The 19,683-nt window shown below is 38.2% G+C and overlaps 1 protein-coding gene across 2 annotated transcripts in view; it reads left to right on the top strand.

The window, feature by feature from the left end:
• Positions 1-19,275, top strand: part of LOC127654939 (SEC14 domain and spectrin repeat-containing protein 1) — a 43,701-nt gene extending 24,426 nt beyond the window's left edge. For both annotated transcript variants that reach the window (XM_052142509.1, XM_052142510.1), the window contains exons 9-19: positions 19-74; positions 1,498-1,721; positions 7,246-7,368; positions 10,910-11,104; positions 12,350-12,464; positions 12,695-12,854; positions 13,371-13,452; positions 13,545-13,667; positions 15,506-15,697; positions 17,011-17,132; positions 17,536-19,275. In XM_052142509.1, the coding sequence (XP_051998469.1) occupies positions 19-74; positions 1,498-1,721; positions 7,246-7,368; positions 10,910-11,104; positions 12,350-12,464; positions 12,695-12,854; positions 13,371-13,452; positions 13,545-13,667; positions 15,506-15,697; positions 17,011-17,132; positions 17,536-17,692 (1,549 nt within the window). In that variant the 3' untranslated portion in view covers positions 17,693-19,275. The remainder of the gene's footprint in view (positions 1-18; positions 75-1,497; positions 1,722-7,245; positions 7,369-10,909; positions 11,105-12,349; positions 12,465-12,694; positions 12,855-13,370; positions 13,453-13,544; positions 13,668-15,505; positions 15,698-17,010; positions 17,133-17,535) is intronic.
• The last annotated feature ends 408 nt before the right edge of the window (positions 19,276-19,683 follow it).

Consider the following 19,683-nt stretch of genomic DNA (forward strand, 5'->3'; position numbering starts at 1 on the left):
ACATTATAACACCCACAGGGCTACAGAGCGCAACATTCTGCCTTCATTTGATCCTGAAACAGTTCTTCAAACTGGTGAGTGCCAATGCATGATCTCTGTGTTCATGGCATGTACGTTCTTCTGTAAAGAAATTTTAAAACTGTGGTACTGCCTTAAGCTGTTTTTGAATATTTTGGGACAGTTTGACTGAGGCAAAAGCAAATTTTGGTGGGGGGAATTTTAACTGCCAGGGTGTGACGTCAACAGTGAAGTTGTTTTCCCAGCTGGCCTGTCAATCCATGCTGTTTTATTGGTGGGGTAGAGCTAAAAATGTGGCTTTGGTGGTGTTTAACACTTTAAAGTGATTTCACAGCTCTTGGATCTGCCCTGATCAGTATGTCTCTTGCACCATGCTATAGAATAGCTCTATCAATTTAGAGAGCATGAGCCCAATGGAAGAGACTCTTGCAGTTTTAAGAAATAGTTCACCCCAAAATTATTTTTTAATTTTTTACTCAACCTAAATTCATTCCAAAATTGTATGGTTATTTTTGTCCTTGAAAGACAAAAGGAAAATCTTTACACAGCTTGTTTCCATACAAGTGATGTTCAAGTTCCCAAAACATAAAAAAAAAAAAAAAACAGAAAAGTAGTCCAATACGACTTGTGTGCTATATTACATTTTCATTTTCAGTCTGTTCTTCAGACAAATCCTATTTATATGGCTTTAGAAGACTCAAAATATAGCAATATAGAGTCATATGAACTACTTTTATGGCTCTTTTATGCTTTTTGTTTAACTGTCAATATATGGCAAAGAGCTGCATATAGAATGGAAAAAAATGACAAAATACAGGTTTGTAACAAAGTGAGGGAAGTGTAAATAATGACAGAATTTACTTTTTTGGGAGAACTATTCTTTTAAACCATGTAAGAGGAAGAAAGAACAGGTCCAACATTGGCATAAAAAAATTTTTCTGATCCTTTGGCATTTTAGCCTGTCATTTTGTTGTGCTTTGAAGAAGTTGAGGTAACACTGATTTAATAAAACATTAGTGTAAGAATACATTAACTCAGTCTGTCAGCTTTTGTCTCTGCACTCTTCTTTTGTAGTCGAACTTGACGAGCTGGATGATTTGCCATCACATTTGCATTTGTCAGTCTCTCTCTCTTTAACAAATTGCTTTTGAAACATTATATTATGTTTTCACTTTCCAAATGGCTTAAAGGAGCAGTTCATCCAAAAATTTAAATTCTGTCATTTACTCACCCTCATGTTATTCCAAACCCATATAACTGTCTTTATTCTGTGGAACACAGATGTTTGAAGATTAGAGGCTTCACTCATTGAATGGGCATCCTGCCTAACATCTCCTTTTGTGTTCCACGTAAAAAAGAAAGTCATACGTGTATGGAACAACATGAGGTTGAGTAAATAATGACAGAATTTTCATTTTAGGGTGATTTATCCCTTTAATACTTGGTGATTTCTCTCCATTCTCTTTTGCTGTCTAACAGGACATGAATTATTGTCAGAGCTGCAGCAGAGGAGGTTCAATGGTTCTGAGGGTGGAGGTGGTGGTGGTACAGCCTGGTCACCTATGGATGATGAGCTGCTGGCTCAGCCTCAGGTGATGAAGCTCCTGGACTCTCTTAGGGAGCAGTACACCAAGTATCAAGAAGTTTGCAGACAGCGCAGCAAACGCTCCCAGCTAGAGGAAATCCAGACAAAGGTCATGCAGGTAAATCACTGGGACGGGACTTAAAGAAGGAACAGTTGTTCTCAAGAAGTTCCCACAAAATTTTATATGCTATCATAGCCTTTTTTTAATTAAATTAGTTTGGTCATTGTTAGGATTGGGAACAGTTTCTAACCATAGCCTTTTGCCCCAAAGGGATAAATACAATTGAGCGCAACAGTCTGTTTCTGGATGTAAAAATCCCATGAATTTCTTTGAGGCGAATTGATTTAGATGATCTACTCGGATCACTTAGGTTGTTAATCAATAGGACTGTTTATGTTAAGCCATCAGTCAATGTTAGTTCTACTACAATTGTTAAAAATCATGTTAAGCAGCAGAATTCCTGCTGAAGAACTATATCACATTCAAATCTGTCTGCCTACACTTTCATACTACTTGCAGTATACACCAATGATTCAAAACATTATGACACTCACAGGTGAAATGAATAACATTTGATCATCTCCTAACAAGGCCACATGTCAAGATCTGGGTAGATTAAACGTTAAGCGAACAATCAGATAATAATAAATAATTACGTTTATATAGCGCTTTTCTAGGCACTTTACATGGTAAAGTGGGATTCTCCTCAACTACCACCAGTGTGCAGCATCCACCTGGATAATGTGATTGCATCCATAGTGCACCAGTACGCTCACCACACACCAGCTATTGATGGAGAGGAGAGTATATAGCCAATTCAGGGATGTGGATTATTAGGAGGCCACGATTGGCCAGTTCTCATAGTCAATGTTTTAAATGTAGGAGAAATGGGCAGAAGTAAAGACCTGAGCGATTTTGACCAGGGCTAAATTGTTATGGCCACACCACTGGTTCAGAACATCTCTGAAATGACAAGGCTTGTGGGGTGCTCTCGGACAGCAGTGGTGAGTACCATGGTCTGAGGAGGGACAAACCACAAACCGGCAACAGAGTGTTGGACGCCCAAGGCTCATCGCTCCAAACCGACAGATTGTCTGCTGTGGCACAAGTCACAGAAAATGTTAATGATGTTTACTCGAGGAATGTGTCACAACACAATGCATCATCCCTTGCTGCATATTGGCTGTGAAGCCATAGACTCAAAGTGCCCATGATGACCCCTGTCCACTGTCGAAAGCGCCTATAATGGGCACGCAAGCGTTAAAAATGGACCTTGGAGCAGTGGAAGGTCACCTGGTCCGATTAGTCCTATTTTCTATAACATCAAGTGGACGGCCATGTACATGTGCATAATTTACCAGAGGAAGGGATGGGACCAGGACTCGTAGAGTCCATGCCTTGGCGGGTCGGTGCTGTTTTGGTGACACATGAAGGACGAACAGCATATCAGGCAGGTGATCATAATGTTTTGGCTCATCAATGTATATTTGTATGTATCTAAATATTTAGCAACAAACTTTATATATAGTTTCTATACACATCTGCCCTTAATCAATCAACAATGAAATAATAAAACGCTAGTTTTGTGAAGCGTTGATACCGCAAAATATTGGCACTGGTATACTTTGCAACGCAAATTTATAAAACAGAGAGTACCTCTGCTGTAGACTGTGATTTCTACTCAGGCAGAGAAAGTTAATTTTATTGTCTCCATACATGTAGAAACGCAGATGGTCGGACTGTGTTTTATAAGAACCGTCAACCATTTGAGTTCTTAAGTTGCCTCTGGTGCTTCTCAGCTGTAAGGCTTTTCTGTTTTCTATTTGTTTGATCCAAGAAAACTGAACCGTGTTATGCTTTATCATGTAGCTTTTTAAGGAGTTTTGCCAAATATATTTGAGAGATATATCTTTGCTCAGTCACCTTTCCAGCATTCCCATGGCTGTGGAAAAATATTTTACAGTTGTGGTTTCCATGCCTGGATAAGTCACGAAAATGAATAAAATCTTTAAAAGCAATGGAAAACTTGTGGAAATATGACTGTACTTTTATATAGTTATGCTCTGCTCTAAAATATTTCATTGGCTTGAAATTGCTCTTTGTGCATGCAATGTTTTAAAAATATTTTATAAAAATCCTTATCCAGTATTTATAAATGGAACGACTGCAAAAGTTATGGAAACATCTTGTGAATTAATTGGTCAAAAGGTTTGGGAACCCTGTCTTTTACACACCAACCACATGATGTGGTATGTGAGGGTGTTCAAATTTCATTTGTGAATAGTTTTTAACTTTGTATAAATATCACAGAGGTTTCAGAGAGAACACATCTTAGCCAGATCCGTCAGTTTGGAATGTGACTAGGCTTTATACTGGTGAAAGAGCAGTCTTCGTCTGCCAATGCAGCAGTTTTTGGTTTTGTACTGTTATCTTCTTCACACCATATAACATTTTAGTCTTACAAAAGGGGTTGCTGGCTTCCACAGACAGGATTTGTGTCACATTATAATTTTTTCTTGTAAATGGTGCTTCTTGGAAGGCTTAGGACACACTCCCACTGAATTTCCACCAAGAATCTGATTACCATAGAAAATCACTGGTCTCTGCTTAAGGTGCATTCACACATATAGTGATTTTAAAATGCTGGAGGTCACAGAGTTTCTTTGCTGTTGGTTTCTAGTAGGCATTCTTACTCTACTGTAGAATCAAGCTGTATCAGTGGGTGAATCACATGAGCTCCATTGTTTGCACCTCCAATAATAGTTGGCCGCATTGCGTCACTGCTCATTTTCATAAAGTTCAACTCTGCTTTGTCATATCAAGTTTGTTATATCTTCAGTTGTATCATCAATGTTTGATCATTTGATGTGCCATCACTCATAACGCAGAAAACTGCCAACTATTATTAAAAAACGACTTCTGAAACACATTTGTTGTTAATTTGTTTATGTCTGCATTCATATCATGTTAATTCATATCATACAATTTGATTAATGAATTAATGAAGAAGTCGCCTATAAATCACAACTCTTAAAGCAGCATTTCTCAGTGTGGTCCAACCAAAATACAATTTGACTGGACAACAGTCAAACAAACTTCACAAGAGATTGAATTAATTGTGACGTACAGCTTTGTCAAGATTACGTTTCAATAATATTCATAAAGTGAAATAAAATCTGAACACAATGGTACACTAAATTTAGCTTATTACACAGCTTTTATTAATACTCTAGTCGGATTGGTCAACGGTGACATCTAGTGGTCTGACAATTCTGAGTAACAACCGCACATCCGGGGATTAAGAAATATCAGACCGGTCATCCGGGTATTGCGAGTCATCTTTCCTAATTCTCGGATCAGTGTGTGGTCTCTACAAGTAAGCCACTAAAATGATTTAACCTCAAATTAATGTTTCATGTCAATTTTATTTATTTGGCAATTAGTCTTGTAATGAGATGGAAATTCGCAGTCAGACGGTTATTATTTATGAAGTAAACACTATTAAATCTCTTACGCAAACCAGTGGTGCAAATCGGATTTCTTCTTTCGTTTCTTTCTTCTCACATAATTACAGAATTTCATTATAAACTCATTCAGCGTTTCATGTCCATTAATTTATTTATTTGGCAAGTAGTCTTTGTAATAAGCTAGATAATGAGCTGTCATTTTCATTTTAACAAGTGGGATAATGTACAGCCATCTGATTATCACAAAATGAACCCCTTCAGTGTGATAGTGTTTATTATTTGATAACCAGTTTACTGAATATTATTCCTTACTTATTTTCTTATTTTAACTGAAAGGCGACACTTCCATTCCCACATACACTTTATGATTTCTCCCATTTTGTTTATTATTATTTTTCTACGAGTGATCTGTTTTATCCTCTTTAAACAGACTCTGGTGATACCCATCCCTACTTAAGCGTAAATGCTGAAACAGAGTTAGCATTCTCATATTGTGCGACATTTTCACACTCATGCTTGTGGATCATCAAGCTTTTAAACTTCAGCTTGGGAATATTTAAATGTCACCAACTTTCTTTTATTGTGATAGATAACTGGAATCAATTGTAATTTTCAGGTCATGTGAGGTGATTGTAGGATTTCAGGGTGTGTATCACTGTCAGCCAACATAAAATGTCTGTTTCCATGGTGATGATGGCATACTCACTGGGGGGCTTAAGATAAATAATTTTTAAAGCATGATTTTCAATGATATTTTTCAATGAAACTGCTCAACAAGGACTTTAGACACAAAGACATTTCAGCATAATTTTCTGTAAAGCTGCTTTGAAACAATGTGCATTGTGAAAAGCGCTATAAAAATATGACTTGACATTTGGAAATTTGATAGGTTCTCATCATTTCTGAGTAGTGGAAAAGGAGTTTGGCTTACTACTACTGAGAAAAATATTACAGAATCGTTGGGGTGGAGCCATTTATATGCCATATTGCTTGAAGCTGTTTAAGATGGGAAGTTTTGCAAGCTAAGCAATGATTCTTATAAAAAAGAATTCAGTCATCTCTGCATTAGACAAATTAATGACTGTTCTATTAATGACAAAGCATGTTCTGCTGCTGCTGCTGCTCTGTTGGACATTTCAATTGCTGTCCTAGTTCATCGAACAACCAAGGAGAAATTAATTTATCTGCTAAATCAGTTGTAATTCCCACTATAACTCACCGTTTCAGTCAGGGGAGGATTTGAAAAGTTTCAAAAAATTTTCACGGTTTATTGTGCAATATTTGGTTTCTTTATTGCAGACGAAGTTGAATTCAGATTGACAGAGGTTTGAATTTTACATATAATAACAAGAAAAATTATTCATTTGAAAAGTTTATGCTGACTAATACACTTCACACGCTGTGTGCACTAGAATAAAGTCCAATCAAGCCTATATTATTTTAATACCAATAAAATAATCAGTATTTGTATTTAGATTTTTTTGATATGATAATCATAATATAACGTGATATAAACATTATGTGCTGTCATACGAACACTGATTTGTGAGAGTTTAGTGGAACAGAAAGTGTCAGAATAAACTCCTTCGTAATGGCGTACTAGTACTATCACACTACTCTTACTATTTCTGCCATGGATTGGCATAGAAGTAGTAATAGTAGTAATATGCCTTTGCAAACTCAGCCCATAAAACACACATAGCCATTGCCATCGGTGATTCTGGCCCATCGCGAATAAGGGATGTCGTTATCAGAGCTTGTCCAGCTACTTTGATGGCTTTAGAAGACCTGACAAAAGTAATTTGGACTACTTTTATTATGTTTATTTTGTTTTGTTGGAGCTCGACAGCTGTAGTCACTGTGGTCATTGTATTGCAAAGAGCTGCGTGAAAAATGTTCAGAGTACCTTCTCTGAAAGGAAAGAACAGCATAAGGGTTTAAACAATGGCTGAATTTTTATTGCAGCCTACTTTTGCTGTGCACAAATAAATATTTAATTAATTAAATGCTTAATTTGAGCTCCCTTTGACCCATTCCTGTCATTAGTTAATTATATTTTTTCTCATTTCCTCCTGATTTAATAATTTTTTAGTCTGTTATGTGTCTTCCGGTCCAATGTGTTTGTGTGTCAGTAATTGAAGGTTTCTTTGTCTTTGTGTGTTTTGTTTGAGCAGGTTGTAAATTGGCTGGAGGGTCCTGGCACAGAGCAGCTCCGCACACAGTGGGGGATTGGAGACTCGATTCGCGCATCTCAGGCGCTACAGCAGAAACACGAGGAGATTGAGAGTCAGCACAGTGTAAGTATAGCCGTCATTTCTGTCTACTTTGAGTATTCGTCCCACTGAAAACACACAAGCCAGACACAAAATCCCACTTCAGAGAACTCTTGAAGGGATGGTTCAATCAAAAATGAAAATTCTGTCATCATTTAGTCAACCTCATGTTGTACCAAATCTGTATATTATTATTTTATTGTATTTTTTTCATCTGTGGGAGTGGAGATGTTGGGCTTAATATTAGCCTTAGACACCTTTCTCTTTCATTGCATCTTTTTCATACAATGAAAGTGAATGGTGACTGAGATTCTGCCTAACATCTCCTTTTGTGTTCCACAGATGAAAGAAAGTCATACAGGTTTGGAACAACATAAGGGTGAGTAAATGACTGAACTTTGGGGGGCATTTTGGGGTGTTCTACCATCCCTAAAACAATTTTTTTTGTTTTTCTGTAAAGGGGTTATTGATTTATCAGATCACAGGATGAGGACCACATGGTGCAGTTTGTGTCCTGCCAATAGGTGGCAGTATTGGTGTATGTTACAGGAGGGAATCTCGATGCTCTTCTGCAGTATTTATGCCTCTTTATGTCAGCTTCATGTTAATGGTTTTTATTTCAAGTAGGTATGTCATGCTTGCAGTATTGATGATATTTATCAGATGTGGTAGTTTTCATCAACTGATTCGTGCACACACTCCGTTTTCTTGATGTCAGCCCTTTGACTGTATTTCACGAGTTGTTTGTGGTGTGCACTGGGCTTGTCTCTTTCACTGGGCCTCTTTCTTTCTTCAGTATGGTTTGTGGCTCAGTTAGATATCAAACAGCCTTTCTGATTTATAGGGGGTATAATTGTTCAAATATGGCGTTTTGATAGAGGGAAGGTGTTGTATTGGTTGTTTCATTTAGGACAGGAATTTGCAAGGAATTTAAAGCTACTCTATGTAACCTTTTTATTTGTAAAAAAATAACAGTGCAACAAAAATCCATCTTCCAAACCATGTATTTACCCAAATACACTTTGATAAACCTATATTAATGATATTATATTATAAATATTTTTAGCTGTCGGGACGGATTTTGGGGGGAAATTGCATACATACGTAATTCGCCCGTGCGTGTTAACATCATATCCATACACAGAGAAAATAAGATCCAGCTACTGTAGCACGTGTGTGGGAGTAGCGGGAAGCTGAAAGTTTGTTGTCACAGCGAACGAGAAAAATTGAGCATGGATCATTAAAAAAGGCAAACCTCTGGGGAATCACCAGTTGTAAAAACAAAGAAACCCTGAACAGAGCAGAGTCTACAAGCAAAAAGGGAAAGTGACAGAGTTCATAATAAAATCCGAATCCGCATCGGCTTGGCTTTTCAGAGGTGGCGACAACTCCGAGATCTGAAAGGATTTAAAAGCGACACAGAGATGGCTTTTTTCTTACTCAAAAGGGAAGATATTTTATTGATATCGTGTATGTGCAGTTGTGTAATCACACTCACACACACAGTGAAATGCAATAATTATAATGTAGTCGGTGCAGAACATTTCACTTGTGAGCACGTGTGTGTATTTTTCTTTATAATGGCAATAATTTATATAAATAAATTGGTTAGTCCTATGCTTGCTAAGGATATGTGAGTCTTGAAATTATGTTGACCACTAGTTGTTAACAGTGACAATCTATAAATGAGTTACTACCATGGTCTATTTGCCCAGAATATCCTGCAAAAAATTTGACCTTCTCAGACTAGCAATCATATGTTTAACGAACGTTGCCTGAATTTATTTCAAAACTTCAGTGTTTCCAATCATTCAAAGAACAGCATAAGATATGGCACTTGTTTTCAGATATCCATCTTTTCCTTTCTTTCATTATTTATTTGTCCATTCGCTCTGATAGGATATTGTGTATTCATGTGTACAACGGTGCCTCGAACCACATTCATCCATGCAGAGGTGCAGAGCCGAAGCACAGAAAAACAATGTCCTTCCGCAAGACCCGTGTAGTTTTATTTTTTTTACCGCTAGATGGCCAAAAGTGTAGCTTTATCCATTCTTGTTCTGATTCCCCTTAATGAATCCGGTTCCTCAATGATTCTATTTACTAGTAGTACCTTTTGAAAAAACAAATTATATACTTGTTTTACACACTGTTGGTAACATACTGTATTTAAATGGTACTTTAAAGCTCAAGTGTGTAATTTCTGTGCCACTAGCATCACCAAACATTTTTACACTAATATTTAATTGGACCGCCTAAGCTTTGATTACGGCCTGCATTCGCCATAGCATTGTTTCAACAAACTTATGCAACATAACTACATTTATTTCCGTCCTGAGTTGCATTCATTTTTGGCTTAGATCTTGTATTGATGATGGGAGTCAAACCACTCCGTAAAGTCTTCTCCTGAGACTTCTCCTAAGACTTTCAATAGGGTTAAGGTCAGGACTCTGTGGTGGCCAATTCATGTGTGAAAATGATTCCTCATGTTCTCTGAACCACTCTTTCACAATTTGAATCCGTTGAATCTTGGCATTGTAATCCTGTAATATGCCTGTGCTGTCAGGGAAGAGAAACGGCTGTATTTCAGAAGATTCTATTTATACAAACGGGCAGCAATGCCTTAAACTCACACCATTGGTTGAATCATTGTTGGGTTTGGAAGGCCATTCAAACAAACACAGGAATGTTCTGATAGCACCACAGGAAATGACTTCCTTATAGTTAACTGCATATGAAGCTGATATACCATCAAGAATTGCAACATAGAAAAAATGACACACATCAGCTGTTTAAAAAAAAAAAATAAATAAATTGGAACAGCAAAACCCTGTTTAATGTGTATCTTTGTCGACACGCACAATTGAAAGATTTGAAGAGCTATTTATGGTACTGTTTCACACTTTATTCTTTGCTGTGCCGCTGTAGATTCAGATATTAATAAAGTATTCTGTCCATGTTGGTGTAAGTATGCAGATGTATTGAAATTGTTAACCGAACAGTACAACTTGAAAATTATTGATTTAAAAAAAAAAATACAAAATTATGTAACTGGTTTTGAATAATCACTGTTCTCGATTCTTAACCCTAGTGGGTGTCTGTGACTCAGTGGTTTGTTGCTCCGTGACCTCTGTCATGTTGAATCAGGAGTCAGGAATTAATCCAAATATAGACATGGTTCAAACTGCAGGTTATGTATAAGTGCTTTTGTGTTAGTCACTGTGAAACGTGACTAACAGGTTACTTCAGTGCAGCCTCTCTTGAAAGTGGATGATAGACTATCCAGTTACCAGTTATTTTAACATGAAGTAAATGGGGATTTGGGGATCATTTAACTAGATTTTTAGATTTACTTGGAGAGAGTGGTGCCCATTGCAAAAGTTGTTGATGTGATTCTAAGGTTGTGTGGGTGGTTTCCAGGGTGTTTTGTATGGTACTTGAATGCACACCCAAGTTTATGTTTCAATACAATGAATGCGCATGGGGACCGGGAACAGCTGTGGTCACCATTTAATTTCATTGGAAGGAATGTGCATTAACAGCCATTTTATGCTCTTTGCTGCAGGAGTGGTTTGCTGTTTACGTAGAGCTGAATCAGCAGATCGCAGCACTGCTGAGCGCTGGAGATGAAGAGGACCTGATGGAGCTCAAGGGTCTTCAGCAGCAGCTCAGTGACGTCTGCTACCGACAGGCCAGCCAATTAGAGTTCAGACAGAACATCCTGCAGTCTGCCCATGAGTTCCACATGACCGCCCAAGACGTAAGCTTCTGTATGATCATATGATATAAATGGACCTTTGTGGAATGTGCACCCACAGAATTAAAGTACAATGGAGTTATGAGTATATAGGTTATAGGTATAAGTGTTGGTGAAGATTTGTTTGAAGAAAAAAAAGAAAAGAAAAGAAAAGAAAAGATAATTAATTTGGAAAGATGTGTACTGAAGGAATTGATGTATAGACCTCTTGGGTTTTTTTGAAGTTTTTTTGTGAATCGCTAGGATTTCAACAAACATCCCTGTGGTCACATACAACTATACATACACACACACACACCAACACAACAAAAAAAAAAAAAATATATATATATATAATCACACACATTTACAACTGCTTCTCTCTCCACTGCTCCTCCCCGAGAGCCCTCCAAATAGCTGCCCCATTTCCCATTAAATGAATCCAAGATCCCCAGCCTTCTACATGACACCTCCTTGACAGCCACCACCCTCCCCATCTCCATAGACTACTTCTGAAACAAGGGCACTTCAGCCGACTTCCATCCCCTTAAAATCATTTGTCTGCCGATCTTAACACTGGTCAAGACCCAATTTTTGTATGTGTTTATCCCCTATATTGATAACCGCCCCATCGCTAAAAATACTGTCTGGGGCAAAATTTAATTTGAGTGCCTAATACGTCACACACAAAACTCTGAACTTTCAACCAAAATTCTTGGATCTTAACCCACCAACAAAAAACATGGGTTGTGTCTCTATCTTCTGATTGGCATTACCAGCGGGTGGGTGTGTCTTTAAGGCCACACCTATACAATCTAGAGGGGGTCCAATAGAATCTATGTAAAATCATGAATTGCATAAGGTGCACCCATGCATTTGTAGATACAGACTTGATGTTTTTTAGAATCCTAGCCCACACTCCCTCCTACAATACCAAGTTTAAATCTTTCTCCCATAATCTCTTGAAAGAAGTTAAAGCTCCGTCTCCCAGACTCTGATTTAGCGAGGAGTAATAATACACTGATGCCTCATGACCTTTTCCAAAAGCAGTAATAAGGGTGCAGTTTCTTAAAGATGCATTCAGTAAGTTTTGTCTTTGTGTCATCTTGGATTTACACACACCCATAGCGGCTTGGATGCAGCATCATTTAGGGTGTTTTCACACTTGGGTCTTTATAAGAGCCAAACTCGGGGTTATGTTTTGTCGTACATGCAATTTAAAAGGGATTGTAGATTATTTTATCAATCTTGTGCATGTTCTTATTTCAGCTGTCTCAGCAGTTGGATGGTCTTTTGGGATTGCTCTGTGCAGATGTTGCACCTGCAGATGGAGCTGCAATCCAGCAAACACTAAAACATCTTGAGGAGAAACTCAAGAGCGTAGGTTAGGAAGACCTGTTCTCCTACTCATACACCCATACTGTGCCTTATTCATATACTGTAACTTAAATGAATAAGGTACAGACTGGAATTTTTGTTTAACATTAGTTATGCATAGTAAGACCTTTAACTTGCAGTTTTAAAGTTTGTTCCAAGTTGCGTTATATTCTGGCCAAGAAGAAAGGCTTTTCCTATTCACTAAAAATAATTCCTGCTCCTCTTATGGTTTTCCAGAGGGTGCCTTGCAGAGCTTGAGAGAAAAAGGCCAAGTGCTGCTTGACCAAATGTCTACCCAGACATCCTGGTCATATGGGAAGGATGTAGCCATAGAGAACAAAGACAATGTTGACCACATTCACAGCGTCATGGAGGATATGCAGCTCCGCAAACAGAGGTTTTGATATTTTAATAAAACCATGAATAGAACAACAATTACAGTTGAATTGAAAATGCCTTTTACATTTTAGTTCTTGAATTTAATGTGAGGTAGCAAATAGGATACAGTATTTCAATTAAAATAGAATTAAAACAAAATGATATTAGAAGAAACTAATATGACTACTGTAAGTGTACGTATTTCTTTAATAATGCATTAAATTTTTGGGGATAATATTCCCATAAAAATAATAACATGCAACATATGGGGTATTTCCAGGAGCATTAGATGATTTTAATATTCAATGTTTGAAATGGAATTTATGGAAATGTTTTCTTTGAAAAACAATTCAGAACATTTCTTTCCCTGTAATTTGAATCAACGTTCCTGTTCAACATCCTGTGGGGGTGTGCTCATGAATTGAAAGGAGCCCAATTTGCAAATTCAAAATTTTGCCTAACCCTGCTTCTGTTGTAGCAAATGACTGCGTCTGATGTGTTGGCTGGTGTTTTGTTTGTTTTTTGTTTTTTTAAGGTGTGAGGACATGGTTGACGTGAGAAGGCTGAAGATGCTGCAGATGGTTCAGCTCTTCAAGTGTGAGGAGGATGCTTCACAGGTCAGAGTCTAAAATTCAAATCGAGCAAGTTTTTGTAAGTGGGTCTGTAGTTCCTGAGGGGCTGTACCAGCTGAATTTCCATATCTTCACAGGCAGTGGAGTGGTTAGGAGAGCTGCTGGATGCTCTGTTGAAGACCCATATACGACTGGGTGATGATTCACAGGAAACCAAAGTGCTGCTGGAGAAACATAAGAAGTTTGTGGATGTTGCACAGGTATTTGAAACTCAGATTCTGATGTTTGTAAAAAAAAAAAAATGTAAACACTTTCACAGATCCCAATTTAATGTGCTGAGATGGCTTTAAGGAAGCTTTTCATTGGTTGATTTCCTGAAAGTGTAAAAACTTTGGCTCTTGACGCTATCAACATTGCTCTCTTTGGTTAAGTAACCTGACATTGCTATGTTAGCTAAATCAATGGCACGAGTTCAGGGAGGGACTATCTGTTTGTCCCGACCTGTGGGGAGAAGTGTTTGGGGAAACTTGTTTACAACTGTGTTTTATGCTGCTAATGGCGCAGAATTTGCACACTGAAATCTGTATCTATTAGATTAACCCTTAAACGCATACCTCGGGTCTTAAGTGACCTGGGACCTCATAAATCTTTTTGGAGTAGTAGAGTTTTGGAGTTTTATCCAAAGCGACTTACAGTGCAATTATTACAGGGACAATCCCCCCGGAACAACCTGGAGTTAAGTGCCTTGCTCAAGGACACAATGGTGGTGGCTGTGGGGTTAGAACCTGTGACCTTCTTTTATTTTTATGATTATTCTATATCTATATAAGTTTACTTTCACAGGATTTCTATTGGATTTTTTTGTTTGTTTGTTTATTACAGGAGGAATTAGTACTATGTTCATACAAATTACAACTATATCACAATGATTTCTTTTGTTTTTTGTGCAACTATGGTGAATTATCAGTGTCCAATATAGGTGTACACATACATATTATACACGCTAATTTTTACACAAGGTGGCGCTGTTCCCTGAGAAAATACTTATGTTTAGCTTATGTGTAGCTCAATATGTGTTTGACAGCCAGTGGCATCTCATGAAATTTCAGTGTGAAAGTAATGAGTTCTGTTCTAGATTTGTTGCTTTTGCTCTTTGATGTATGAAAAATAAAACCTCTTATTCTATTATTTTCTAATTATCTAATTATATTTTCTAAATGTTTCACTGTCTGGGCATTTTGTAGATCAATTTTTGATAGATATACCCGCCGGGTCTCTAAAGACCAGAATATTAGTGTTTGGTAAAAGGGGGGTAAAAAAAATGGGATGGATTACCCTAAATAAATTATTATTTAATCACTCTTCTGAAGGCAAATTATATGTTTATTACATTGCGTGTTTCTTATGGACACATTGTATTCACAATGCAAGTTACACAACTTAAATTATGATTTTTCTGACTAGCGCATCATTTAATTCAACTTCATTTGTTTCACTGTGCAGATGTAATTTGTTCCATAAATATTGGATATATTAATGCAGCTCGTGTATAAATAGGATGTGTTTGAATGAGAAATTTACCCCGCAGTTTTAAGCAGTTAATTTTGCTGCTGTTAGCAATTTCAACTCACGCATCTTGAACAGAGAAATGCCCAACACACTGGATTAATATATAATATCTTCTTCTATTTACAGATTATTAAGATGTTTCCTCTTCTTTTTATATATTGCACTGTTAATATCGTGCAGTATAATTTTGTACTCTGCAAATTGCTTGCAATTTAAAATTTCAACCACAGATGTCGTTAGAGAGCACAAAGTTACATAGTGCAACTTTAAGAAGCAACTCTAAATTTAAGTCATTATTCACTGATAATTTGCATGTTCATGAGAGTGCATGAGAGAAGCTTGTTCACGCTGTCTTGCATGTTCATGCAAGAACTTGTCTTGTTTTGCTGCCGTGCTAAAAACGTATGTGCCAATGTGAACAAGGTTCTCACGTCAATTGTCATTTTCATTTAAAATGTTGCATCCCAGAATGTGTAGTAAACTCCATGTGTTGTCTTTTGACAGCAGCAGTTTTCTCTTGTGGTTTCAGAGCACCTATGATTACGGCAGGCAGCTGCTGCAGGCCACGGTAGTGCTGTGCCAGTCTCTGCGCTGTACCACCCGCTCCTCGGGGGACACACTGCCCAGACTCAGCCGTGTGTGGAAGCAGTTCACAGTCACATCTGATGAGAGGCAGCACAGACTGGAGATGGTCAGCACTTTCCACACTGCTGCTGACAAGGTGTGGACAATTTTGCAAAATAAAAATCATATCAAATTTAAAAGAATAGTTCTCACAAAAATTTATGTATTTCCAAACCTAAATGATAGAAGGAGAAATGAAAGAATTAAAATTTTTGGGTGATCTAATTCCTTTTAAAAATAAAGTTTCTGCTGTATGCTGTAATAAACCCAAAAGTCAGCATGGCCCCACACCTCTGCCCTGTCACATTTATACCGGGGAGCCCCCGGCATGACATATCCTCCAATGGACGACAGCCACTCCTGCCCGGACTGATCGTAGGCAGTCTTCCGCCCCCTGGTGGACAGAACGCCCCACCGTGCTCTCGGGAAACGGAAGGGGTCTCCCCCGCCCCTGGCAACAGTTCTCCCACTCCAGGCAGTCGGCCAGGAGCCCCTCCCCGCTCACTATCGGCGGTCTCATACCCCGTTTCAGCGGCTGGTAGGGGTCTCCTCCACTCCTGGCAGCGGCCCTGACTGCTACAGGCGGTCGGTTAGGAGCCCCTTCTCGGTCAGCGGCTGTTCGTCCTCACCAGGGTCCTCCGGCGGATGGCCGCGGCTGCTCCATTGGGGTGGATGGTAGTGGCGAGCACTCTACTATGTCGCATCCCTCCTCCTCCCCGGGTTTCGGCACCTGTGTAAAGGGATTAATGGAAAGGAGGAGGCGAGAACCGGCTTGACAATATAAATAATATTTTATTGAAGAACTAATCAAAAAGACAAACACACAAAGGTGTCGGACAGCTGCCCGTAAATCTCTCTCTGTCCCACTGCAGTCTCCAGTCGGCCTTTATCCCTCTGAGGCTTGATTAGCCTGATTAGGGGCCGGGTGGGTAGCATCACGACCCAGCTCCGCCCTGTGACAACTGTATATTGATCTATGAGCTAAAACAGCGGACAAACATTCTGACCAATGAGGGGAAAGTTTGAACATTGTGACTTTTATTAATACAATTTTGGTCCGTTTTGAAATGTTGCCTTTTAACCTAGAAGAAAAAGCCACTAAATCAATGGCTTATTTTTATTATGCATTTTGTTAATGCAAGTTAATGTTAGAGACATACTTATACAAGTGTATTTTTAGCAAAGAGAAATAAATAAATTGCTGAGACATTTACGAACATGTTCATTGTTCATTATTAATATTATTAAATTTGCAATTACATTCTAAGGTTTTAGTGAAAGTAGTCTTAGTCATATCATTTTATGCTTTATGACGTGTCTGTGCTCAGAAACTGTAATGCACTGCCTGGCTCTATACTGAACAAGAGCTCTAAGGTTGTAACTTTCTGGCTTTTGTGTTTTTTCCCTCAGATTTTGAGTGAGAGCCCTGATTTAGCCGAGCTTATGGTGGACGTGGAGATATATGAAGAGGTAGAGACTGTGGGAAAAGCTCTGCTGGACAGACTCACTGTGCCAGTCATTTTCCCTGATGGGTAAGAGCTGTGAAAAAGGATGTGTGTCCAAACATTTGATTGGTAGTGTTTATATTTATAGGTGACATTATTTCAGCACTACTAGTGTCACAAAACAGAATTTCAAAAATAATTGCTCTTCAAAACGCTTTCCCAAAACACCCCCCCGCCCGCCCGTCTTCTATTGGTCAAAGAGTTAGTCCCACCCCAATGTGCTGAGCCAGTGTTGCTATGTTGGGCTGGCTCACTTCACCTTTAATTGAAATAGCTAAAAACAGACTACAAACTACACCGTTTTAAGTTTTGTTCCTTTAAATCTGGTTTTCTATATTGTCATGTCGACCAGTAATTCTGCAATCAATGAAATGAAAATCACTTGTTTTATTTTTATCTTTTCCCTCCATCCCCAATTGTCCTGGTGCAGGAGTGAGCAGTTCTTCGGCAGCCCAGGCGACATGGCCTCCTGTGCTGAGAACATCCGTGACAGGATGAAGCTAGTGGAAGGGAAGAGGTTTCTAGAAGAAGATGCGGAGCAACGACTGGATGAGGAGTCTCTGGAGGCAGAGCCCAATGAAAGTTGAGAACCTGGCATCCTCCATTGCCCCTTGCAGGAAGTAGCGCAGTCAGCAACAGAACACCTGATCGTCACGTGCCCTCTCTTCGTCCAGAAGAGTCCGTGGTCACCCGCACTCTCTCTTGTACTCCACCTTACCAAACCATCTTAACTTACTGAGCGCAGTTAAAGATAGACTCAGGCTCTCGTTGCATTGCTTACATGGACAGCTGAATACTAAATCGACTACACTGCTTTGAACTCTCACCTCCCTATGAAGCTTTACCTTAACTGTCGCCTCTTTCTTCTCCTGTTGGGGCGTCTTGTGCTTTTAAAGGTGCTACTAAACCTATAGAATGTACATAAAGCGGCATCTCTACCCTCATTTGTACCTGGTGCTCTAGATTTATAGGCCTTTCCTGGTTGACAGTAAGCAATGTATTTTGTATTTCTTTCCCTCAATTGCTTTGTTGAAAATTACCAAACCTTTTCTCTTGTGCCAATATAAATATCCATCTCCAAGGCCTTTGACTCAGAAATGACAGGAGATGATGTCGGCAGAGTACAACCGGCAACGTTAGGAATACAAAAAAGGATGTGACTGCATGTTAGAAACTTAAAGGGATAGTTCACACCCAAAAATGTCATTTCTGCCACTAAGACTTTATATCTTTTATGAAACACAAAGGAGATGTTAAAGAAAATGTTAGCCTCAGTCAGCATTTACTGTCTTTGCATGGTAAAAAAGATGCAATGAAAGTGAACGGTGAGTGAATGATGGCAGATCTTTCCTTTCTGGATGAACTATCCCTTTAAGTAGTTCAAGTAGGTACAAAAAAGCAGAGCTTTAAGATCCAATGTAAAATTGTTTAGAGCTTTGTTTTGACACTAAATGTGAAATTTGATTTTTTTTTTTATTCCTCATAAATGTCAGTCTAATGATTAGGCTGCTTGCATATGGATGCATGTCAAAAAATATTAATTCCATATTTATTTTATTTTCCTTTTTACCTTGCGTACCATTTAAGTTGTATCATGCCATTTTAAAGGCTATAGTGTATTTTATGAAAATATAAATTGTATAAAATAAATGAGCAAAAAGTTGTCCTAAGACAGGAGAGGAAATGTTGTTTCTTTTGCTCCATCGTAAATCTGGCAGGCTGTTACTGTTTACAGGACTTCTGTTACCATTTGTATGCTTTGCATAAACCTGCCTCACAATGTTCATTGCTTTAAAGGAATATTCTAGCACCCATTCAATAAACATGGGCAATATTACATTTCTTGATTTTCTGGCTAAAGTATAGCAATTGTTATCATTTCTGCATACTACTAGTTTAGTGTTATATTTGCTTGTATGCCCTCTCCCCCAACTTACCTACAGAAGAATGTCCCTGGCAACTTTATAATGTTTTTGACAGGGTTAAGATATTTTTATATACTGTACGTTTCATCATGCATCAAGGGTGAATTGGAGATTTCAGCTCTTGCAAAGTGTTTTTTGGTCTAGACGATTTAATTTTGTTTGCAATCAGTTTAACCTGGGTCAGCTGAATAACATGCTGTTCTGACATATATTGGCATGGTAAAACAAAAGTCTTACATGAAGTAAATGAAGAATCGCGCGCGTGTGTGCGTGTGTGTGTGTGTGTGTGTATATATATAATGAGTTGAAATCAGAAGTCATTAAAATTCGTTTTTTTTAACCACTCCACAGATTTAATATTAGCAAACTATAGTTTTAGCAAGTTGTTTAGGACATCTACTTTGTGCATGACACAAGTCATTTTAACAACAATTGTTTACAGACACATTTTTTTACTTTTAATTGACTTTATCACAATTACAGTGGGTCAGAAGTTTACCTTCACTAAGTTAACTGTGCTTTTAAGCAGCTTGGAAAATTCCAGAAAATGATGTAAAGACTTTAGCCAATTAGCTTCTGATAAGAGGTGGACTGAATTGGAGGTGTACCTGTGGGTGTATTTTAAGGCTTACCTTCAAACTCAGTGCTTGCTT

This window comes from Xyrauchen texanus, chromosome 14 (genome assembly GCF_025860055.1).
Source record: "Xyrauchen texanus isolate HMW12.3.18 chromosome 14, RBS_HiC_50CHRs, whole genome shotgun sequence".
Classification (NCBI taxonomy): domain Eukaryota; kingdom Metazoa; phylum Chordata; class Actinopteri; order Cypriniformes; family Catostomidae; genus Xyrauchen; species Xyrauchen texanus.